Raw genomic sequence first — 23,537 nt, forward strand, 5'->3', positions numbered from 1 at the left:
GTAAGCCGGTTTGCTATCACTGATTGTTGAAAAGAACACTTAATTTGCATTGCTTTGCTAATGTTGTCAACATCCATCACCAAATCTTACAGCAGAAAGAAAGATAAGAATTGTTTGCTTTCAAGAAAAAAAACATGTAATCAAGGTCTCAAAAAGCCAAGTTCTTAATATCAGAGTACTTGTTTTCTTTGGTTCTTTATTTCTAACTATTAAAACGGATAATTTTATCTCACGGGGTCACAATGAGCCACCATACAAGTCCAGAATAAGACAAAATGTACATGCAAAATGCTAGATGCTCCAGAGAAACAGCGGACATAGATAACAGGACGTACAAATATTCTGAAAACAAATAGGACTTTAAATGCAAAAAACAAAAAAAAACAAAAAATAGAATAAAAAAATATTTAAAAAGACAAAGCAACTCTATGGACTGAAATAACTGTCTTATATGTCATATGCTCCTTACAGTATTTGCTAGAAAATAAGCATTAGTACTTATTTTAGAAGTATTTTATTCTTGTTTTGCCAATTATTTTTCACCTATTCTGACTTTTTGTTTCACTTCATTTTGATTTTGTGCTAACTATTGCACATTATAAGGTACATCAGGAAAGTACTTAAACGTGCTTTACTTATTATTATAAACATATTATTATTGTTATTGATATTATTATTATTATTATTATTATTATTATTATTATTATTATTAATGTTATTATTATTAGCCTGTAATATTAGCCTGCACTGCAAAAAGTCTTTTCTATCCTTTTGATGGTTTTAATTCTGTGATAAGACAGCAGGTACTACCTTCTACACCTAATATATTCAGTTAGCATGCACACACGTTTACCCACCATTTCCAGCACAGCCCCCGACCACTCAATATTCTCAATATGCAGTTTATACACTTCCCCCACCCTACCCAAACAAACATTTTTCTGGTTCCGAGCAGCCCTGGAGATGCTTATTCGAAACAAGCAGCCAGTTCAAATGGATCTTTCCTCTTCAGCGATCTCTGTCTCTCTAAAAATGTCACAGACTTCAGCCATACCCTAACAATGTCATCTGGTATCTACGGCAATCGCTGCTATGGCAACGCAAAATCCTCAGTCCCTCTCTCTGACAGCTCAAAACTGCGAGCTTTCACAGCAGGGGAGAGCGAGGGGCTGCTGCTGCTGTGCGGCGTCATGTGATCTCTGAAAAGGACCCAGTCCTCCTGGGGCTGCCTGAGCTGGTGCCCGATTCCTTCCCTCGCTGAGATGAAAATGGGACTGTTAGGCAAGGTGGGCCTCGACCTGGCCAAAATGCGCCTCTCTGTCTCCTTTTCCCTTGGCCAGTTCTTCTATTGACTGGCTGCCAAAGCCACTGTCCACTGTGCAATCTGAGAGAAGGAGAGCAGGAGAGAGGGAGAAAGGTAAGCAGAAGAAAGGGAGGATAGATAGTTAGTGTGGTGTTGTAGTGCAGACAAATATCATGATGTCTCAGTCTGGTGTTGTAATGCAGCAAGAAAATGTGGTGGTTTCATGGTGCAGAGAGGAAGAGTGATGTCATAGAAAGACCGGCAATGTGGTGTCATAATGCTGACAAGGCAGAGTGACATCACAGTGCAGCGAGGCACTGTGTTATCAGACTGCACAGTCATACCTGTTGTCTGTGTCTTGTCTTTCAGTTCTTTCTGACTCAACAGCTGCACCCCTTCATTCAGGCCGAGTGACTGCAGTGCCTCCACCAGCCCGTCAACACGCCCCCCACCGAACTGCAGAAACACCGTCAGACCATATAAATACAGGACAAGCGCACCCCACCCTGTACACAGTTCACACTGGGGGAATCGCCACAAGTCTATACACAAACGCCACAGAACGCATAGGGATTTTATACATCAAATGGCTGCAGGGATGTTGGTGCTCGCTGTATAAGCCTCCCAAAGAAAAGCGTACTGCTGATCTACAGTGGAGGTTTGTTCATGGGGCCATCACAACGAAGAGGCGCATTGCACAGCTTGATCTCACTAGGGGTAGTGAGGTGCTAGTGTACAGGATGGGTGAGAGAGAGAGAGAGAGAGCGATAGAGAGAGATAGATGGAGGGAGGAGAGAGAGAGAGAGAGAGAGAGGGAGGGAGGAGAGAGAGGAGAGAGAGAGAAAGAGAGAGAGAGCGAGAGAGAGAGATAGATGGAGGGAGGAGAGAGAGAGAGAGGGAGGGAGGAAGGGAGGAAGGGAGGAGAGAGAGGAGAGAGAGAGAGAAAGAGAGAGCGATAGAGCTCACCTGGTAGTTCTCCAGCAGGCTCTTGCAGGGAGACGCGCTCTCCTGGAACAGGTGCGCCAGCGTGAGCAGGCCCAGCTCCTCGGCCAGCCGCCTCCAGCACACGCCCTGCTGGCTGAGGATCTCACACAGCTGACCCAGGGTCTCGTCGTCCAGCTGGGGCACATCTGGGAAGGTCCAGCATACGCACGGTTAATATAACATGCAGCCGTATGTCCATAGCAGCAGTCAGCATGTACGGTAACTAATGTACAATATTTAATTTCGCTTACCTGCATAGGTCTGGTTTTTATAGGCTTTGCACCGAATACTTAATGTGTTACAGTTCGCTCATAGCTATCCTGACGACGTGCACTTTCTCTGCTTTGGCACAGTGGCCTTTGGAAGCTGTGTGGACATTTTTATAGCATTTGGCTAAATAAATGTACATTTCTTTGTCAGTAAAAATGACATCATGTAATTTAGCAAGCCCCACATTTTGTCTTAAGTACTGACTCGATTAATTATTCACATGCAAGAATGGTTTATTAAATGCAGCCAAGTCAAAGGATTAGTTTTGAGCCATTTAAAATGGTTTCTACTTGCCTGAATGCACAATTAGCCAAGTTATTTAGCATTTTCTAACTGCTGATTTAAGAAAAGGACTACGATGAGGTGTTTTTACAAAACTGATAAACCGCTGGTGTAAGAAATAAATGTATAAACCACAACACATTAAAAATGTATCATTAAAATTACACATAATACATAATCAGTTGATATACATGACATGAACTGCAAACAAAATAATATTGCAGTCCAACAAATCTGCAAGATGGGGGAATACTCTTAAATGGTTTTTGTGAATCCTGTTGGTGCAGTTTGATGGGATATTCAGCTTAGAAAAAGGATTAACTAAAATGGATGACTCATGTCTGAGCTGAGCACACAGGTCTTCAGGTCTTCAGGCAGTACTTAGGAGAGGGGTGTGGCTATTGCCAGGGGCGAGATAGCTCTAATAAGAGGGGTGTGGCTACTTCCAGGGGGCAGGATAGCTCTAAAGAGAGGGGTGTGGCTACTGCTAGGGGGCGGGATAGCTCTAAAGAGAGGGGTGTGGCTACTGCTAGGGGGCGGGATAGCTCTAAAGAGAGGGGTGTGGCTACTGCTAGGAGGTGGGATAGCTCTAAAGAGACGGGTGTGGCTTCTGCCAGGGGGCAGGACAGCTTTATGGAGAGGGGTGTGGCTACTGCTAGCGGGCAGGACAGCTTTATGGAGAGGGGTGTGGCTACTGCTAGGGGGCAGGACAGCTTTATGGAGAGGGGTGTGGCTACTGCCAGGAAGTGGGACAAGGGTATGTGATTAGAGGTGGGGCAACTCTTACCCTCCTCCTGTTTCTTGGGGGCCTGGGTGGGGCTTCTCGGGGCAGGAATCTGTCTGCAGTTCAGCTTATCTCTCACCTGTGGGATACAGCGTGTTACTGACACATATGCAGCTGCACTCTGACACGTTTCGTTGCCTGGTGAAGGCTTTGTTGAAATGTGTCTGATTTTTCACAGATTCACCCAGAACTTGTCATGTAATAAAATACTTTATTATTTTAACAGCCATGGAGTGCCTTCAGTTTTTAATTTCTAGTCAGTGTTTTCTTTAGACATTTATTTTTTGAATCCTTCACACTATCATCTCAAAGTAAACTAATTAAATTAGTTTCTTCCTTAAAACCATCCACCTACCTCCAGACACTATACCCAAGACACCACTGAAGGAGTTATCTTGGTAAACTGATTTTGGACATGATAATTCCTCACTATCATCAGGCTAAGCCCCAAACTGTAAAAAGGCACAAAAATCCAGCCACTACTTCAACTAAATTTGGATTCTGTACAAACTGCAGATGTATTCCAAACCTTCCATTTCCATCAAAGCTTCTTGATAAACGAGTATCTCATCAGCTTTCTTCGTTTCCACAGGCAAATTACACGTAAAACTTTTCAGTCCGAGACTAGGAAGCATCACAGTAGTGAGGCAGCCCTTGCCTCAGTAATGAATGATTTGCTTCTCTCCTGGTCCTACTTGACTAAAGTGTGTGACATTTAGAATAATATCTCTTTGTACATTTGGGCTTCAGACACACTGTTTTAAGTGTAGGCTCAAGGCTCACCTTTTTAATCAGTCCTATTGTAAAAGACGTGTGGGAAGAGTGGCTAAGGACAATAGGGCAGACAGGTGTGCTGGCTAGACAGTGCCGTCACCCTGTTACTGCATGCGAGCGCTCTGCTATCTGAGCCTGTCCCTTCCCCTCAGTTCACAGTCCACTCCAGCCCGACCCTCTCCTGGTTCAAGCCAATGCTATGACGCAACCTGGGGGCACAGATGCGTCCCCTAGCTGTTCTATCCTGCGTATTAATATACACTTCTTTGCTTGGACTGTCTATTTTACCAGTAAATTTAACACCTCCATAGTCAGCCACTATGATCATACACACACAAACACACACACGCACATACACACACACACACAGGCATGCAGTAGCCACACGTAGCCTCTCGTGCATAAAAACATACCTGCATGCACAGTCCATCTCACACTCAGGCTCACATACACAAACAAAGTTTAAACGGTAAAGGCCCCTCACCTTCTGTGACTTTGCCAGGTCGAAGGGGGTGTGGCCATGCCCCACCCTGCGGGCTTCGATTGGCTCAGAGCCGGGCGACGCCACGCGACTGCGGTCCGTGCGACGGCTTGCTGGCGGGCACGCGTCTGTCTCTCCCTCCACCCCCTCATCCTCTCCCTCGGAAGAAGACGACGAAGAGGAGGAGCTGAGGAAGAGCGGCTCATCGTTCTCCAGGTGCGTTTGGGCTCCTAAGGGAAAAACGCAGTGAACGCGCTGACGACACACTAACGACTACACATCAAGCCACCTTGCACTGTGAAACTACACACCTACACGCCAATCTCAGGTGCTCACTGGAATTTACGACAAAACAATAACCCAACATAATGTAACATTTGTAATAGCTGACCTCTACACTAAAACCACCTACACACTGTCACCGTCAACAAGTAGGTAGCCTTCCTACACACGGAAAGGACACAATTATACACCGAGCCTGCATACACACTGAATCTAGACACGGAACCCGCCTGCACACCGAATGGAGCCTGCTTCAGAAACACGCTGATCTCAGGACTGGGGATGGCCTTACCGGCGGCTACGAGCATGGAGCAGAAGGTGGGCAAGCCCTGACAGGCGGCCAGGTGCAGCGGAGTGTTCCCCCCGAATGTGCGGGCGTTCACATCCGCCTTCAGCTGCGGGGGGAGAAGGAGGAGGAGGACACTTAGCCACAGTGCGAATGTGAGATGAGAGAGGAGCAGTAAGGAGGGGAAAGACACAGGGAGCTAGTGATTAAGATTAAAGCTTAGACAGATGAACACAGATATGGAGACAAAACGCGACACACACAAACACAGACAGCCATGCAGATATGGATATACAGTCTGGCTCTCAGACACGGATGAACACAGTCATAAAAACACACCGTGAGAGACGGACGCACAGACAGACGGACGGACGGACACCTGCCGATGGACAGAAAGGGGCGGTCTGAGGCGTACCTCTGAGACGAGCAGGCAGGCCACCCTGAGGAGGTTCTCCCTCACGGCGAAGTGCAGGGCGGTGCTGCCGCTCTTCAAGTCGACGCCGTTGATCTTGGCTCCGCCGTGCACTAGCGCCCGCAGGCAACGCTCGCCCCCCTTCCGCACAGCCAAGTGCAGAGGGTAAAGTCCTGACAGGAGATAACAGCATAGCATACAGGTCAGTGACAATAGAAATCGTGCATATACAACACACAGATTCGAGAGACATTAGACATCATACGTATAGAACTTACAGACCACAGCGACATTAGAAATCATACATATATAACATACAGGGCAGGGAAACTTTTGAAAGCATTCATATATGACATACAGGAGAGCGAAACATACGAAATCATTCACATGTGGCATACAGGACAGCGAAACATTATAAATTATTCATATATAACATACAGGTCAGAGAAACATTATAAATCATACACATAAAACATACAGGTAAGAGAAACATGAGAAATCGTTCAGATATAACACGCAGGACAGAAAAACATTAGAAATTCGACATATTTAACATACATATCAGAGAAACAATAGAAATCATACATATATAACATACATGTCTTAAATCATATATACTGTATATATGAGTCTATGCCTCTCTCACTGCTAACCACAGTTTTGTGTAAATTACATGGTAACTTGCATAGCTGTGTTACAAACACATGGTTAACTCCTTAAGCCTGTGTTAGATTCTCGTGATATCTTTACAGGCCTGTGTTACACACGTATGCTGACTTTGTGACCCTGCGCCTCCCTCGCTGCGCTAACTCCGCGCTCCCGCGTCCGTCTCTGGATATCTCCGGGCACGTCTCCTTTCTCACCGTGGTAGTCGGCCGTGTTGAACAGGTGGGCGTGACGCTCTCCCAGGCGGGTCAGCAGGACGCGGAGCACGACCTCGTCCCCCAGGGCGGCCGCCAGGTGCACGACCGACCTGCCGTCGCGGTCCACGAGGGCGGGGTCTGCCCCTGCCCTCAGCAGGAAGTCCACCACCTTGTGCTGCCTCGTTATGACTGCCAAGTGCAGAGGAGTCTGGGAAAATGGAAACGCGTCCCTTCGTCAGTCCCTGAGAGACCATGCACCTTAGCAACACATCAACATGGTAGCATTTTTATGTCGGTTAGACGTCTAATCAACGTCGGCCACGGAGGTGGATATGACGTCAATTAGTGTGGCAGAAAGTTCATTTGATGCCAGTAATTCGACGAGTACAAAACACTCTTCTCTTATCGGTAGAGAAGTGGTTGTGTCATGACTCGACATCGTTCAGCCTTGCAGACATAATGCAGGTTGATCCATTTTTTGGGGGGAATACTCTACAGCGGGTCCCTCCGAAACTAGGGACCCTGAAGAAGCATGCTAAGTGGAAATATCTCTAGCCTATATCATGCTTATCTCAGACTGTCTCAGAGGAGCCTTGTCCGGTTTACATGGTGCTTACCTGGCCCAGGTGGTTGCGGGTGTCCAGGACCCTCTGCTCGGGGAAGCGGATGATGGTGTGGACCACCTGCTCCACCACCGCCGGCTGCTGGTGGATTACAGCCAGATGCAGAGGCCTGGGAGAGGCAGGAGCACAGGTGAGGCTGTGTGTGTGTGTGTGTGTGTGTGTGTGTACCTGGGCCTTGACTACAGAGAGGCTCTTACAGAGTATGAAGCTGTACTGATTATACTGTAAACATGGAACTGTAGCTATGGCACGTCTCCTTTACGACATTTTCCATGTGAGCCATTTGCCGATTTGCGGCTGTGTTGTAGCTGACTTCAACAGGCTAAATGCACATTCCCAAATCACCCTGGAGCTCACATAATCTCAAAAAGAAGCAGTCGTTTCTTGACCACCGGTCCAGGATCGACTGAGACCAGCGACCGGGGGAACGGGGGAACGGGGGAATGAGGAGCGGACTCACGTGTCTCCGTTCTCGTCCCGGGCGGGGCACAGGCGTCTCTGGACGGCCAGCAGGAGGCGCACGTCCCCGGTGCGGCAGTAGCTGAGCAGAGCTGCGGCCGTCTGCCGGGCCGCCTGATGGGCCTGAGCCTGCAGCGCAGAGGCTGAACATGGGGCGGAGGCAGAGTCACCAGTCAATATACCCGCTCAACAACATCGTACAATTTACTCCTGGGTTTAGATTCTCTTTCACTCAGGTTTTCTTTTTATCCTAATCTACGAGGTTCCAAGCACTTTTTTTAGGCTTGTCCCACGGTTGTCATTCAGGGGAACATTGACAGGCAGCTCTATCCACTGCTCGCTTTTGCAAAAGCGTCCACCAGCTGGGCCACTCAATCACTTCATCGAAGCAGTACGCCAGAAGCACAAATCAACGGATCTGGTTTGCGCTGGCGGGCGACCAGACATGGCCGATTCTGCAGACTGAAATGGCTCCCCAGCCGGGTGCTACGACCCACGTCACCCTGCGGAGCTGCTGACCACAGCCGGTAGTGACGCGGTCCAGATTTGATACCAGGCCAGAAGGCACAAACTCGACCCCAAAGTCTCAGGCTGGGTGGGTAAACTAGCCCCCCCTGCCTCTGAGTTTTTAATTTACACAGAGCCGAGTATTTCACATGAGCTTCAACCCCACAGCACTTCCTGTACAAGCACCTTCCCACGTATCGCCCTGCAGACCCACACTTCCTCCTACCCACCAACCCCTCCCACTCCCAGCAGCTCTCGGCCGGACCGCCATACCGATTCGAAGAAATGGGTGCTGCATCGGTGACCTCGTCTGCGGCGTGCCATCGGCCTGCTGCTGATTGGCCAGGGACTCCTGAGGTGGGGGCGTTCCTGACATCTGAGGCCCGCCCCCTCCAAACCCGTTTCCTAACGACCCAAAGTAACTTCCTCCATCCATGGGCGGGTTGAAATGGAAGCCCGGGTTATCTATCAGAACAAGAAGTGGATCAGCTCTATTTTGGCATTTTGCCATTTCAGGGGATTTGTCGTGCCCACACCATCAACAGCTTGTACTATAGACTTATGAAGAACCCTGAAAATAATATGGACCTAGATTCAGTCAAATTTGATCTTAACAACGTACTACTATTACTACTACTATGCTCACTCGTTTATTAGTGTATTGTACACAAGCGCACACAAAAAGCACAGTTCACAAGACCATGTAAACAGTATTTTTGGAGAGTTCATAAGAGATATGTGGATACAACATATCTGTGGTTATACTGTGAAGCTTTGCATTGTGGGATAGCAAGGAGTTTAATGAAACAAGAGCCTGAACAGATGACAGCAGTGGACGTAAAGTAATGGGAGTTTTCTGCCCAGTTCACTATTATCTGTGCTGTGGAATAAACCATTGTTAAATTTGGGTTGGTGATATCTGAATCTATTACGAGCTGCATTTCAATGACACAACACTGATTTGATAATGCCTTACCTCCTCCCCCCATGCCTCCTGGTCCTCTTCCCTGGCCACTAGCGCCCCCAGGTGGCCCCCGCCAGGGGTCGTACATGGGAGGGAGGGGCTTCTGCCTCTTGCGCAAAACTTCCTCCTTATCTAAGCAACCAATGAGGAAAAAAAAAAAAGAAACACTCAGAGACAGAAAAGGTTTCGGGTGAGAGGCAGTCACACACCCTCTGACATCATGACACTTCTGGAAGAAACCTACTCATTCCAATAACAGAAACATGTTTAATTTCTCCGTCTGCCTACACGTGTCTACACGCTTTCCGTATCAAAAACGGTATCTCTCACCATCTCACCGAAGTGGCACATTTCGAAGGTAAATAAAAACCATAATGTATTGTAGAAGAGTATGATGAACGTACACACGTCCAGAAGAGGGGGTACAGGGTAAAAAAAAGAACAGCTGAGAAAGAAGAATGTTTGTTCACACTGTTTCAATGCTATGCAAGTGTATTCTTTTTTCTTCTAACACAGTAATGAACAATAGCCAGTGCGGAACATGCAGAATTTGTGTTCGTCTTTGCAGCTAAGACTGCGGGAGGGAGGTGTGTGTTATCCTCCTGCAGGAGCTATACAGTTACCAGGCTAGTTGACAGCCCCTGCACAAGTTACAAAAATCTGGCCAACGAATCACAGAAAACATACTGAATGCAACAGGTAGCAAAATAAAAAGCTCATCTGACATTTTAAATGTACAGTTTTTAAGTAGTTTTGGACAAGAGATTCTAATTGGATCCTATGAAATACAACCAACACTGTCCACTGCGAACACGCCGCCCTGGATTTCGATTGGCTCAGTCAATTTAGTCATGAAATGCTCCTTCGCGCCTCGGTCTGGCCGTACCGGAGGAATGAGCTCACCTCGATCGTGTGGCACGTAGGTGAACTGCTTGGGTTCGCTGCAGTCGCCCCCGTTCTTCCGCCGGAGCTGCAGGAAGACGGTGACGGAGTGATCGATCTCCGTGCTGTGGTACCCGGGGGTCTTAAACACGATGGCGTACTGCAGGAAGAGAGGGGCGGGGACGTCATCGAGATGGGACAGAAGATTCGTCTACAACTGCAGTTCTGATCTCGCTAAATTTCACACACACCACTGTAGGTACATCCACGTGACGCGTGGCGTGCACACACACACACACACACACGCACACAGACAAACACACACCTGCTTATGAACGTCAGTGGGAGAGAAATCTCCAAAGGCCTCCCAGCAATCCTCTTCCTCCTCACCCTCATAGAAGCGAATCTCAATATCATCTGAGAGACACAGATAAATTGTTTCAGATAAAAAAGAACGCAATACGAAATGCAACCAAATACAAGAGAAGTCCCCATAAAACAGGCTTTAATTTTGATCATCAGGAAATAAATAAGATCAATATGAGGCACAAACTTTCTTTTGGATTCCTAAAGGGTATTGCCACCTAATGGTAAAAGCCAGACACTGCCATTACGTTGGGGGAGCTACTCATTGAGTGAGTGAGTGAGTAAGCAAGCGAGTGAGTGAATAATGCACGCGCAGTACCACTTTTTAGCTGCTTAGTCCCAGACAAAAGACACCCCTCTTTCAAAAAATTAAAACAATATTCTGCTGCCCCCTGCTGGTGTTTATGAGAGATTCTTCCATTTCCAATGGTAGTATGAAAGGTAGACATGCTCTCCAGACCAAGAAGTACATTTGTTTTACTAGGTTTTTATAAAATTTTAAAGTAATGCAGCCATTTCCCATTAAATTCAATGGCATCATCTTTCTCACTGTTCACCTTTGGGTGTTCTGCTCACTCATTTAAACTGCAACACAGATTAACACAGGAATGGTACTCTACCCAGGCATTCGGCAGCACACGTCCTATTGGCTGAAACCCTTGACCGGTAAGCCAATGGGTGTGCTCCACAGTTATTTTCTTCATGATAGCAGGCCGGTCTCTTACCCTTCTGCACCTTGTCACAGAGCAGGAAGATCTCATCACCCCCGAGCACCGAGCCGCACGTCTTATCCATGCGCGTGATCTTCAGGTTTGAGGCGTTGGGCGACTCTGTGGGGGAGACCCCAGCCAGTGTTAGCATGGCTAAACCGTACAGTGATGAACGGTCACTTAGGTGCACTGGCGCCAGGATTATGGTCAAGGCAAACAAACACGTTCAGACCGTTTAAATAGTGTCAGTCACAACTCACTGCTGTCATAGATGGGACAGGAGAAGACCGGCTTTAGGGAGAGGGTGTACCCGCCGTGGCTGTCCTGCAGGTAGGCGGTGAACTTTAACCTCACCACGTTCAGGTCCATCGACTTCCCAAGCTCTTTCGCCTCCTTCAGCACCTCCCTCTGCTCTGCGTCTGCAAAATGGGTCACGACCACGTACAAGTTAGTCATGTGCTATTGATTTCAGGAGGAAGAAGGAGCCATTGGCGCCTGTCTGCATCCAGGGTACTGATGTAGAGCTGGTGCACTCTTACAAGCAGTGTACACCTGGATGTCAAATTAGGCTGGAGTGTGAACTCTGATGCCACGTATAAAAAAGGCTGATCCGCGTAATTTTTCCTGAAGAAACCCAGGGCTTCTAACATCTGCAGCAAAACGCCGCTAATGTTTTGTGAAAGTGACGTGACTAGTGCTGTTTTTTTATGCCACATAAAACATCAGAGAGATCTGTGCGCTTTGGTGAAAAGGATCACAGAAGCTCACTGGAGTTTCCACTGCGCAGTGAACAGCTATGTGAAAATGAGCGCTTCATGTGGTGAGAGTCCCGACACAAAATGGTCGCCACGCTTTTCCCATGTGGCTGTGACACAGTCGTTTAGATTGTGGTAAACCCCCGAAACTGTAAAACCTTTTTAAGGTTGAAAGCTGCCGCACCAACACGCCCATGTCTTCCCTAGAACGCTGCCGTGTTCATGGAATAGACTAATATGTGTTGGTGTCTGTGACAGTTTCGGAGCTCTGAAGAAAGCATTTTATCGAAACGTTGAAACATTATTCTGCTCCTCTGCTGTTGCAAGTGAATACACTATATTACATTACATTACATTTCTTTGGCAAACGCTTTTATCCAAAGCGACGTACAATAAGTGCATACCAAAGGTCATTGGAACAACTACAAAACACAGGTCCGATAAGGTACAATACTCAATTTGTACAGTTATTCATTGCCATGAACACATTAAATCCAGTTCACACAGTGAACATTACTCCGACCTAACCCATGCTAAGTCAAGCTAGGAGGCATTACAAGCTACAACATCAAGACAATGATACAAGGCACAATAAGTGAATAAATAGATGTATGTGACTTTTTGCAGTCTTACTGTTGTGTGTTCGCCATTTACTTCGGTATAAGAGCTCTTACCAGTGAGCTGGCTACTGCCTCGTTTCAGTCTCTCCTTCCCCAGTCTCTCCGTCAGAACCTCCACCACCCCTTTCTTGGTGACGTGGAGAACACCCAGGTTGTTGAACCTTGACAGAGATTAGTGGGACGGGGATGGGGATGGGGATTGGGGGAAAGGGGAAGAGGGGTTGGTTAGATCAGGAATAGGGGAGAGAGGGACTGCAAGCACACTGCATCTCTGAGGCGTCTCTCACTGTGCCGTGAGGTCCTTGGGGCCCACTACGACGCCGCAGGTCCCATTCTCGTCGCAGTGCTTGCCCACCAGGCTGTGCGCGTGGACACGCGGGGGGTCAGTGTGGGTCACCAGCTGTACCTCTATCCGGGCTTGGCCCACATGGTTATTCACCTGGGCAGAGGGACAGGGGTACGACCAGTAACCACACTGCACAGTCAGTCTACCACACATAGTCACCTCATTGTGTCAAATTTCCTAACTGAGTACTAGCCCTTTAAGGCGTGAGATCACACATATGTGATTTGAATGTTCTTAAATGAGCATTCTAATGCTGATGCAACAATCACTGCTGGTAAATTGAAAACAATGGAGTTCTAGAACACAGCTTGAAGGGTATACAGTATGTTGTGTGTGCTAAAGCCTCCATGGTGTCAAAGTAGCCAATAAAGTTTATTTGCTCAGCAGATGACCTTATATGGGGGGAATTACATGCTCCCCATTACATGCATTTTAGATTTTACAACCTTCTGTTCTAGACTTCAGCACCATGTACATCATACAGAGCACAATGTGAGGACTTGTGACAGACAAAAATACAGACATGCCAGCAGGTACGCTGACAGAAGACAAGGGGGTACAGAAGTGGTTCCAGCTCACCTTCACGGTGGGGTACGTCTTCTTGTTCTTTTCGCTGGAAGCTCCGGGCAGACCTCCGTGAGAGGGGCCTTCGCACTTGTACCGAAAGCGAAACCCTCTCTGTACAACGGGGGAGAAGCCAGTGTGATTGGTGGAGACAGGTAAAGCATGGGACAAATCCCTCCCCATTTAAAACATACAGCCAGAACTCACTACCCACAGAACCAAGCCTAGAGCTTCATGTGTTTGGCAATACCAGAAGAGGGGGAGAGAAGCTCTGGGGCCTCATTTGTAAAAATGTTCTTAGGTTTATACTTGAACTTAGCCTTAAGATAATTTCCGACCGTGTGCTTACGTTCGAGTCATAAAAGATACTGAGCATAAAAAACCTTGCTTACGCAGGTTCTAAGAAGCCCATTTGTAACTTATGCACCTGTCATCTGTAAATCTCAAATTAATTAAAAATTGACGGCACCTGAACGTGCCTTACAATCAGCGATTTCCCCTTATATAATGCTAGCACAAATGAGGGTTTAGTCAGGAATAACCACGGACCAAAAGAGAAAAGCAAACTTTTTGGAAGATCATCATGCACAAAAAGGTCATTCCGGTCTCTGAAAACTCTCTCCCTTCTAAAAGCACGGTTTTCAATGTCTTCCAATAACGCAAGAACCGCCATGGTTACTTTTCTCTAATTTGACACACTATTTATAGATCGCATCCTGTTTTTAATTCAAAACACCTTTCGTCTGGCAATTAATTCCTCACACCTTTAATTGATAATTCCTATCAAATTTTTCATAAAGCTAATGCAAAGTTCACCACAGGCTTGGACGCATATGCGTCCCAAACTGCAATACCCCTACATAACCAGCAGGAAAATCACTTACGTCAAGTCTAGACTTTGCGTAGAGATAAGATCATTTCCATGTCAAAGTAAGGTTTTATAAATAACTACTTATACGTGATTTTCTGCATATGTCATACTTAAGATCTAAACAGATCGTAAGTCCATTCTATAAATGAGGCCCCAGGACATTGCTAACAGTTTTAAATGCATCACTGGTTAAATAGATTGATCCCAGACTTTGCAGGAGAAGCAGGCTACAATATATCCCATTTAACAGTTGAAACCCTTAATATTCCCTATTAAAATATGAAATTCTATGAATGCACTTCGATAACGCAATGGCAGAGAAGTGAGCAGCACTCACCTGCTTCGGCTCCTCAATGATCTGAATGTAGGGCCCATTTTCTGAAATAATAATAATAATAATAATAACAATAATAATAATAATAGCACATTGTATTTATAAAGAGCCTCACCATAAAGCACAAAAGCTCAGAGCAGTTTTGTTGTTCTAATCGAACTCTGCGTACCGCAAATGTGTCAAAATTCAAAACCAAACTAAGCTATAATGCAGTGTTGGTAAATGGAACACAGTAGCAATTAACTGATGTTCAAGAGAATTTCCTTTTTGGGGGCAAGAGTTTTGTGTCACTGATGATTTGCATTTTAAAATGCATTTCTTGGTATTTGAAGTATTTCCGAATACACTGGCCCAAAAAACACTTTGCTGTATTTGTTTTGAATGTTGAATCTTGCACAAGGCTGAGGCAAAATGTATGAGAAAATGTTCTGAAAAAATATTTGAAATAAATAGTTGAATGCATCTTTCAACCAAGCCTGAAATCTAGCCATAACAGTGCAGTGTAGTGAGAGGGTCCATAGAACTCTCACCTGTCTCCAGGTAAGGCTCAATCTTCACACTGGCTGGGTTGATTTGCTCATACAGTATGTCATCCATGTCTGACATCATCATCTGCGGGAAGGGGGACAATTACGAGAACCAATGATAAGGAGTAATTAGCCTCAGGCCCAGGTTTCTGCCCTAATATTACTCAGCATAACAGAGTGCTCTCTGGTCTACCATTCAAATCTCTCTGTTCTTACCAATCAATCAGGAATTTACACATTTTATAGAATACCTTTCTGAAGGTTGCCACAGCCTGTTTACATTTTCATTATTTCATTATTTTTGAGAATGTAGGAAGCAATAAATAAAGTTATCCTTACTCAAAATAAAAATTTTTGCCTATTAGAACAGAAACAAGAACACTGATGAGAGCAGGCTGCTCAGCAAATATTAGCATTCATTAGTTTTCATTAGGCCATGTCTGAAAACTCACCATAACATTTCACACACCAATCAGCGGTCACATTGAAATTATATTTTAAAAAACTATACAGAAATATAACTCAGCACACCTTTTCTTCTGTGAATGATAATACAGTCACTTTAGAAAATCTGAGGTAAGAAGTGTGGCCACATAGTGCTGATAGATTCTTCATAATTTTATGGTCCTTTAAATTACAGTATAGCTATATAAAAAAAAGATCTTACCTCAGGGTCTATAAAACCATAACCAGCATCTTCCATTCTAAGGGAGAAATATATGTAAATATATAAAAACCTAGCCAACAAATACAAAATAGTGTCACAAGTTTTCAACAATTATATGAAAAAGCAAATAAGAAAAATTGCATTCTCACAAAAAAATAAAAAAAACTTTATGAAAAGATCACAGGCACCACCATGAAAACAAAACAAAGTATACTTTCTGTACAGTGGAAATGCCGGTACTATAACTTGCATATGCTATGTTTGTTTCACAGTCAACAATTCAAACCCAACTATGCAATTCAAAGAAAATCTAAATGATTTCCATTAACTGATAAATACATTTCTGCAGTGGAGGAACATGTGCAGTTTGCTGCACGCTTTTCAGCATTTGTTTAAACATAACATTGCAATCATTTAGCATACACTCTTATCCAGAGACACTTAAAAGTAAATATGTGCTGCTACAGAGGAGAAAATACAATTGACATGCTCAGAATCAGTGACCATGAACAAAGTGCTAAGCTCCATTGGTTAGGCTAAGCTAAGCTGTTTATATGTGCAGTTTTCTTGATTAACCTATTCAGGCTACTCAGAGGACTAGAATGGGTTTGTGCTGAGAATTTATCTTTCGCTTTGCATTGCGCAGCACTGCACGCAGCTCTCCAGGAAGCAGGCCAGAAAGAGGAAAGCCCCAAGAATACCAGCAAAAGCCTCACATGCACTCACACACAGGTTCAAACACAGACACACGCATTCACTCACACGCAGGTACAAACACAAAAATAGTACATGCACTCTCAGGTAGAAACACAAACATGCACGCAGACAAAATCAAACTGACACACATTCACACACAAAGGTACACACGCACACAAACACACATGCACACACACAAATACAGGCTGACACAATAACGCACACATTCTAAGGCTGACACATGGACATACAGTAAACACACACACACACACACACGTAAACATATGCACAAATAAATGTAAGCACATGCCACATCACATGCATGCAGATGTTGCGCACATGTTGCTCACTTTGCCACACATTTGACTGCAATACATTGCTTGGCCGAAGGATAAAAAGGAGTATGCACTGGCATGGCCCAGTCAAAGCCTTAACCTCAAAACCACCAAGATTCTGTGGCACAACGTAAAATGTAGCCCATAACTGATAAACTTAAGAGAGCTGAAGCAAATCTGCCAAGAGGAACGGATGAAAATCACCCCCAATCAGTGTGGAAAAAACTTATGGAGACTTTCACTTTCACTAAATATTAAAGTGAAAAGTGGGACCTGAATAAGAATACAAGCATCCATCATGCTTTAGTTTTTCACCTTTTTTGCCCACTTTGGAGTAACCTATCGTCTTCATCAGCACTCACTGCTTCAACCTACTGGCTATTACTTTGGGTGTAAACAAGCACATTCTCTCCTCTGAAGCATGGGATGTCTTCTACTACAACTGCACGGCAGTTCATATGTCCAGCTGACACAGACATGAGTTAAAACCAATACCAATTCACTTGAGAGCTGTACTCTCATATTACTTAAAAAGATGACTATTTTTGAATAAATATCAGCTGAAATAAGATCAAAGATGTTATTTTCCTCCAAGGTAAGAGTTATTTGTTCTATGCACGTAGACGTAGGCTAGTTTGCAGCTTTTTACGAAAGGCATTTCAAGTCACAGGATGTAGAGTTGTTTTCGGGAGTAGGCTACATGTGGGGCCATAAGGTTTGGTAGAATTTATGCATTTATGAATTTAAGCGCTGGATGGAATTGGTAACCTGTAAAAACAGGCGGTTAGGGGAGCCACCTCTAATCCAGTCATCTCCTGAGGAAATGCAATTTTAATTTTCCGGATTTACCAGAAAAATCTGCGAGATAGCAATCTGACCTACATAATCAGAAAAGAACCTTGAGAAACAGAAAACGAGAGAGAAAAAGAGAGGTGTCGGGGAGCAGACGTACACAACCGAGAAAGGTGCAAACCGTAAAGGTGCGTGAGGAGGCGTCTATCGGAAAATCAGCTACGCTTTGCTTCCTTACTTCAGGAGGATGATGTTTGCCACTCCGTGACTCAGAGCACCAACAGGGATTTTTCTATGGGATTTTTTTTTCTCACTCTGTGCCATTGACACAGTATTGACAATAGAATTTCCAAAACTAAAATGACCCAAGCAACCACGCTCTGCATACCCCCACCCACCCACAAAAATATTACATTTGACAGCAAGGAGGTAGAGGCGTGCTTCCTTTTTTCTTAAAAATCACCTGCTAACCCTAATGCAGGTTGCCCTGTGGTTTTCTGTTGTGAGGCAACAGCTGACACTATATATTGACCTATATCCCAGGCCTTACTACCTCATCAAATGTTGTTCAGACCATCTCCTCAAAATTAGTTACCTGCTATTGAAACAACTTTGAGTCAGCTGCAGACTAAAACAACCTAATTAACTACCACCTGCCTCCAAAATCATGTCAAAAGCAATCATAACGTACAATATAGGCTACACTAATGCCTGCATTACACGTTCGTAAATCATACACAAGCATTCCTGCAATACTTTATGTAGGATGAATTGACTCATTTTGAGTAAAATTGTGTTTTTATATTTGCACATGATGTAAGTAAGGATGTCCTTTCTCTGCAGTTCAGTTGAAGCCTGGAATACATTTTTAAAACCAAAATATACCTCTAGCCACTCCAGCTGAAAGCAAAACATAGCAATTGCCTGTTATTCATGACAATAACAGAAACGAGTCACAATGAGTTTGGTGTGATCCAACAAATTGGTCTCTGGATTCCAACAATCCCAATGTTGCAGAGCAATCTTTGATAGAACAAATTTGTGTTTCAGTGCCCACCTGGTGTAATGTACACTGAAGGGTACAGGAAATTTTGCATGGTTTTAAACAATGTGGATGCTTAAGTTCATGGCCCAAATATAATACTGTACACTGACTCACTTGGGCTAAAAATAAATAAATAAATAAATAAATAAACAAACAGATTTAGTGCATTATTTTCTGTGGATTATTATTTTCACATGATTAATTAATATGATTTAGGTGACTGATGATGTGATGATTTTTAATGTTTGCTCAAATTTTGGTTTCAGGAACAAGCTGAATCTGAATTCTTTATCTGAGGGTTAAATCTGAACAAGTACTGTCACTTTACTCTTTAGTCAACAGATTCACACACAATAATGCATGCAGATACAGTTCATTATTTAAAAAACAAAAACTGATTATATATAATTTAGCTGGACATACATTATGTTCTGTTAACACAAATAAAAATTAAATATTTACAATCAGACCTCTGCCAAAGCTTCAGAAAAATTTCCCCACAACAAACAGACAACAAATGTGAACTAAATGCTCCACATACTGTTATGTGGTAAAACGAATAGAAAATCTACCTGATAATAAGGAAAATAAATGTGTTTCAGGCTAATTTAAAGGGTAGGCGTCCAATCAACATTGCTCAAACCAATGGTCTAAATATACACGATAACTAATTGCACATAAAAAGTATGATCTTACATATCGTGCATAGTCCACCAATGTGGCAAATTCCCTGAATCCCTATTATATATCGCACTGTGTATGTGTGTATTTGCAAAAAGATGACACAAGTAACTGATTATGGTCACTGTTGTATTCTGTCACATTGTCAGAATGTTTCCAAAAAGAAAGATAAAGTTTCAGAAAGGTTAGTCGGAAAATGCAAATTGGCTACATTTATCGCAACAAGATAATATATCGCACATACCCCTGTGGTCCAGACATGGTCGGAGAGATTTTCACGTCCAGTGCCTGCTTTCTCCTACAAAGCAAGCAGCAAATGACGGTCAGTGTTCGTTAAAGAATGTTTTACGATTTATGTACACATATCCCTGTATACCCACGCGGTAAGCACAGTCAAGTCAGCGATGTTTCCGGTCCAAAGTGCATAGCCCATTACAATACGTACGCCTGAATAGGCTACTCCCTGGGGACTTATTGATAGGTTTCTTAGATCCGATTGTATCATTTTTTATTTTAGATGTCCAATTTTGAAACTTTATAAATGTAACATTTCATGCAACAGACTACAATCCTACCTTACCTAGCCATCTAATTACACAATGTTCGCGCATATTGTAAATAAACACCGTAGATTTAGGTAGCTATAAGCATGCCCGACCGAATGTTAATGGTTTTCATGAAGCCCTAGTCCTACTTTCTACATCTGCGGAAAATTAATAACCATTTTCTCCTGATATTTGTTCGCCAGCTAAGTTCATTGCGTAGCCGACTTCAGCAATATTGAACTTCCAGTAATGACAGCTCCAGCTGGGCAGTTTCGTCAGCAAAAAATATTAGGCCTACGTGCCTCTTAAAATACATTACCTTCCGAAGGCTTTCCGATCAATCGAAATTATGTGTCCTTTGAAATATTACGGCTCCAATATTTCCTCAGCGTACGCACACACAGATAACTCAATCACCGTTTTGTCCCATCAGTAAAGCCTTTTTGACTGCAATGCTTTGTTGATTTTCTGTATACAACAGACCAGTCCAACGGTTGCTTGCTTATCCCTAATATTATTGACTACACTGGGGTAAAAACAAAACGGAAAGTCCCCCGGATCAGAGGGGAATTCCGGAGACACCAACGTCAATTTCCCTACCAGCCTATCGACTGTTGAGGGAACAATATCTGCATTTTCTACACCCGCCTTCCGCACAAGATACATTCGCAGGAGCTTCTTGGGCAGGGTGGGAACTTACATGTGAAGTGTTATGCCTCTACAAAATTTCCCAGGTACTCTATATTTCATCGTTAAATCCTACGTATGTACTTGCCCATAAATGTTTTTTTTTCAATGAAAGTTTTGATTTCGGTTTAGGTGGTGTAATATCGAATGCTTCCGAATATACGTTATATACAGGTTATGAACATAATCTAATTAAAACGTTATATACACTAAAACGTAAACCTTTATGTAACCCTGCAGAGACAAGTGGACAGTCCTAAAATAGAGCAACCAATAATATTGGTATTGGTATTTATTAGTAAATAACAGGTTCTGCTGTATTTGCATCAAGTGTTTTTTACACAATGAGAGAAAACAAATCAGGAATACATAGACAGTGATACAGTCAATTAAGTATCCAGTGAGTCAACTAAAAATGCAGCTCTATCACATGTGAGTCAGAATTTCATAAATGTACATATCTATATCTTGTTATCATTTACTTGAACATTCATTTATAGGCAGACATATCATGGCAGATTATGGGAATCATAATATAAACACTATCGCTTCCTAGAAACCACACGTCAGAAATGGTAAAATCAGTAATCAGTAATCAGTAACACTTAATCACTGCTCAGAGGCTATGACCCCTTGGGTGGATCCCTTTGTTTATATTAATGTAATCTCACTGTATGGGTGTGTGTGTGTGTGCATGCGTGCGTGCGCGTGTGTGCGTGCGTGCATGTGTGTGTGTGTGTGTGTGGTTGTGTGCTCTGTGTGACTTCTGCTCTCTGTCTGCGGTATTTCTGGGGGGATGAGATATTGAGAATAACGGCAGCATCCAGAGCACGGTGGCTTTACGGTGACACACAAGCACGTAAGCGGCTGCAACACCCGCTGAGCACAGCATGCCACTGTGTGAGCACAGCACACACTAGTTCACACACAGGCTCAGCCCCAAGCCATTGCCCTGTGAAGCTCTCTCTAATCGCTTGCTTCCATGGCTACACTGAGGATTAGGCAGCTATTTGTTCAGCTGCGAGTGAGAGCAATTAAGACTGTGGCTTGTCAACAGTGGCAAGATTCTGGGGATTTCAAGCCAAATTTCAAAGTTGATGTACCTCCCATAAGTATATAAATATATAACTGCAAATGTAAAAATGAGTATCCATATATAAAGTATTGCCTTTTTAGGTTAGGTGTGTAGATACACATGTGCAGTGTTTGTGATTGAATTTCAGGTGTTCTAAATATTTATTTTATATGTAACTCTGGAAAATGTTTCACTTTTTTTTAAGGAGAGAAGCTTTTTAAGGGGAAAGCAGAAGAGGTTACAGATAGAGATGAGATCACACTGAGTTGATGTTTTTGTTCTGCCAGTCTAGGCAGGGGAAAAAGTGAAAGTGAAACTCTAGTTCCTGAACCTGAACTTCCAACATGCAATGCTTCTGTCCAACAGCAGGGGCAGCAGTGACATAGTCTTGTATTTTTATTCCCAGGGAGATGGTTAGCATTCACAAGAAATCGCTCGTCAGCTAATTCTTGCTGCAGTGGCTATGGCTGCCAAGGGTCGGATCTTGTCATGTCTGCCACAATGGGCGGAGACTCTGAAAATGTTCACTGGTTCAGGTGTGGATCAAATTAATACACAAACAATAAGAAATGAAACATTTTTGTCTGCATTGGGAATATAATCTATAATTATAATCTATAATCTATATAATATAAGATATCTCATATCTGATATCATGGAATATAGTCACCTCTTTGCATCACTGGTTGTATTGTTTGGCAATAGTACAAAATCCAAAAAGAGATACTTATTTGAAGTAATGAAAAGGAACCAGCAGAGGTCAGTGTTGCTCAACAAGTTTCAAGACCACCCATTTCCTCAGAGGAACGTTTCCTTTTTTAAAACCATCCAATGGCACTGCTGCCTCTTGAGGAATCACAGCCCCCACCCCCGGCACCTGTGCTTGGGCCCTAGCCCCCTGGATCCCAGCACCCCCTACCTGCCCCCACTCTCACCCTCACCTCCACCAGTCAGAAAGCTGGTCAGATCACAACAGCACTGCTGTGTTGCACAAGTCCCAGATTCTCTGGAATTTCTAGCTACTTTGAGGAAAAACAGGAAAAACAAGTCTAGATTTCACACACACATACACACACTCACTCATTCACTCACTCACTCACTTACCTGTGGTCATTGGTAAAATATTTCAATGGCCAGTGTCATTGAAATGAGCAATTAAAAGCAAAAAAAGTTGTCTGTCAAAATTTGTGTACATTTGTGTCTTTATTAGTAGTTGTATTAATACGCTTTATCTCTGGGAGTTGTTTTTATCTGGTAAATTTAGTTTCCCCCCACGAGAGGTCTGTGACTGTGTAAAACATACTGTAGTTCAGTTATGGACACACAGTGAAAAAAGCACACATTTTTATGTCAGCATTATGAAATCCTGGTCCTAGTTGTCAAGTATCACAGTGTCCACATTCCTTGAATTTAACGGGTCTTCTTTCCAGGAAGAGAGAGGCAGTTTAATTTTTAAGCCTTACCCCTTGCCCCTCACCCATCTCCCGTCATCATCCAGGCAGTGGGTGTTGTCTGCCAGTGAACCAATGACAGGGCAGCACCGGTCCTTTGAAACATGACCATGATTGATCACGATATGCGGCAGCAGTCAGAGAAAACAGGACTGTGAGCAAGAGAGAGAGAGAGAGAGAGAACACACAGGCACACACATACGAACACACAGCCTTATACACATACAGGCTCACATACAGGCACGCATTTACACAACACATAGACCAACAGACATACACACACACACACAAAGTGCAAGTCAGTCCTTTCTGCA

General features: G+C 43.9%; 1 protein-coding gene across 2 annotated transcripts; it reads right to left on the reverse strand.

Annotated features, from left to right (window-relative positions):
- Positions 1-176: 176 nt before the first annotated feature.
- Positions 177-20,610, reverse strand: LOC135247490 (nuclear factor NF-kappa-B p100 subunit-like). 2 transcript variants are annotated; one of them, XM_064320987.1, is made up of 24 exons: positions 20,330-20,610; positions 19,710-19,763; positions 15,917-15,953; positions 15,253-15,334; positions 14,726-14,766; positions 13,533-13,631; positions 12,895-13,046; positions 12,662-12,768; positions 11,493-11,651; positions 11,248-11,352; positions 10,482-10,573; positions 10,178-10,316; positions 9,287-9,406; positions 8,584-8,775; positions 7,805-7,946; positions 7,339-7,453; positions 6,722-6,929; positions 5,862-6,031; positions 5,453-5,555; positions 4,882-5,108; positions 3,627-3,702; positions 2,270-2,433; positions 1,648-1,759; positions 177-1,384 (listed from the first exon to the last, which is right to left on the reverse strand). In XM_064320987.1, exons 2-24 carry the CDS (start codon positions 19,724-19,726, stop codon positions 1,278-1,280), a joined length of 2,766 nt encoding a protein of 921 aa, XP_064177057.1. In that variant the 5' UTR covers positions 19,727-19,763; positions 20,330-20,610; the 3' UTR covers positions 177-1,277. The 2 variants fall into 2 exon arrangements, with proteins under 2 accessions (XP_064177057.1, XP_064177056.1); XM_064320986.1 differs by lacking the exon at positions 20,330-20,610 and adding an exon at positions 19,846-20,246.
- Between the last annotated feature and the right edge of the window lie 2,927 nt (positions 20,611-23,537).

Source organism: Anguilla rostrata, chromosome 2 (assembly GCF_018555375.3).
Source record: "Anguilla rostrata isolate EN2019 chromosome 2, ASM1855537v3, whole genome shotgun sequence".
In the NCBI taxonomy this organism is placed as follows: Eukaryota; Metazoa; Chordata; class Actinopteri; order Anguilliformes; family Anguillidae; genus Anguilla; species Anguilla rostrata.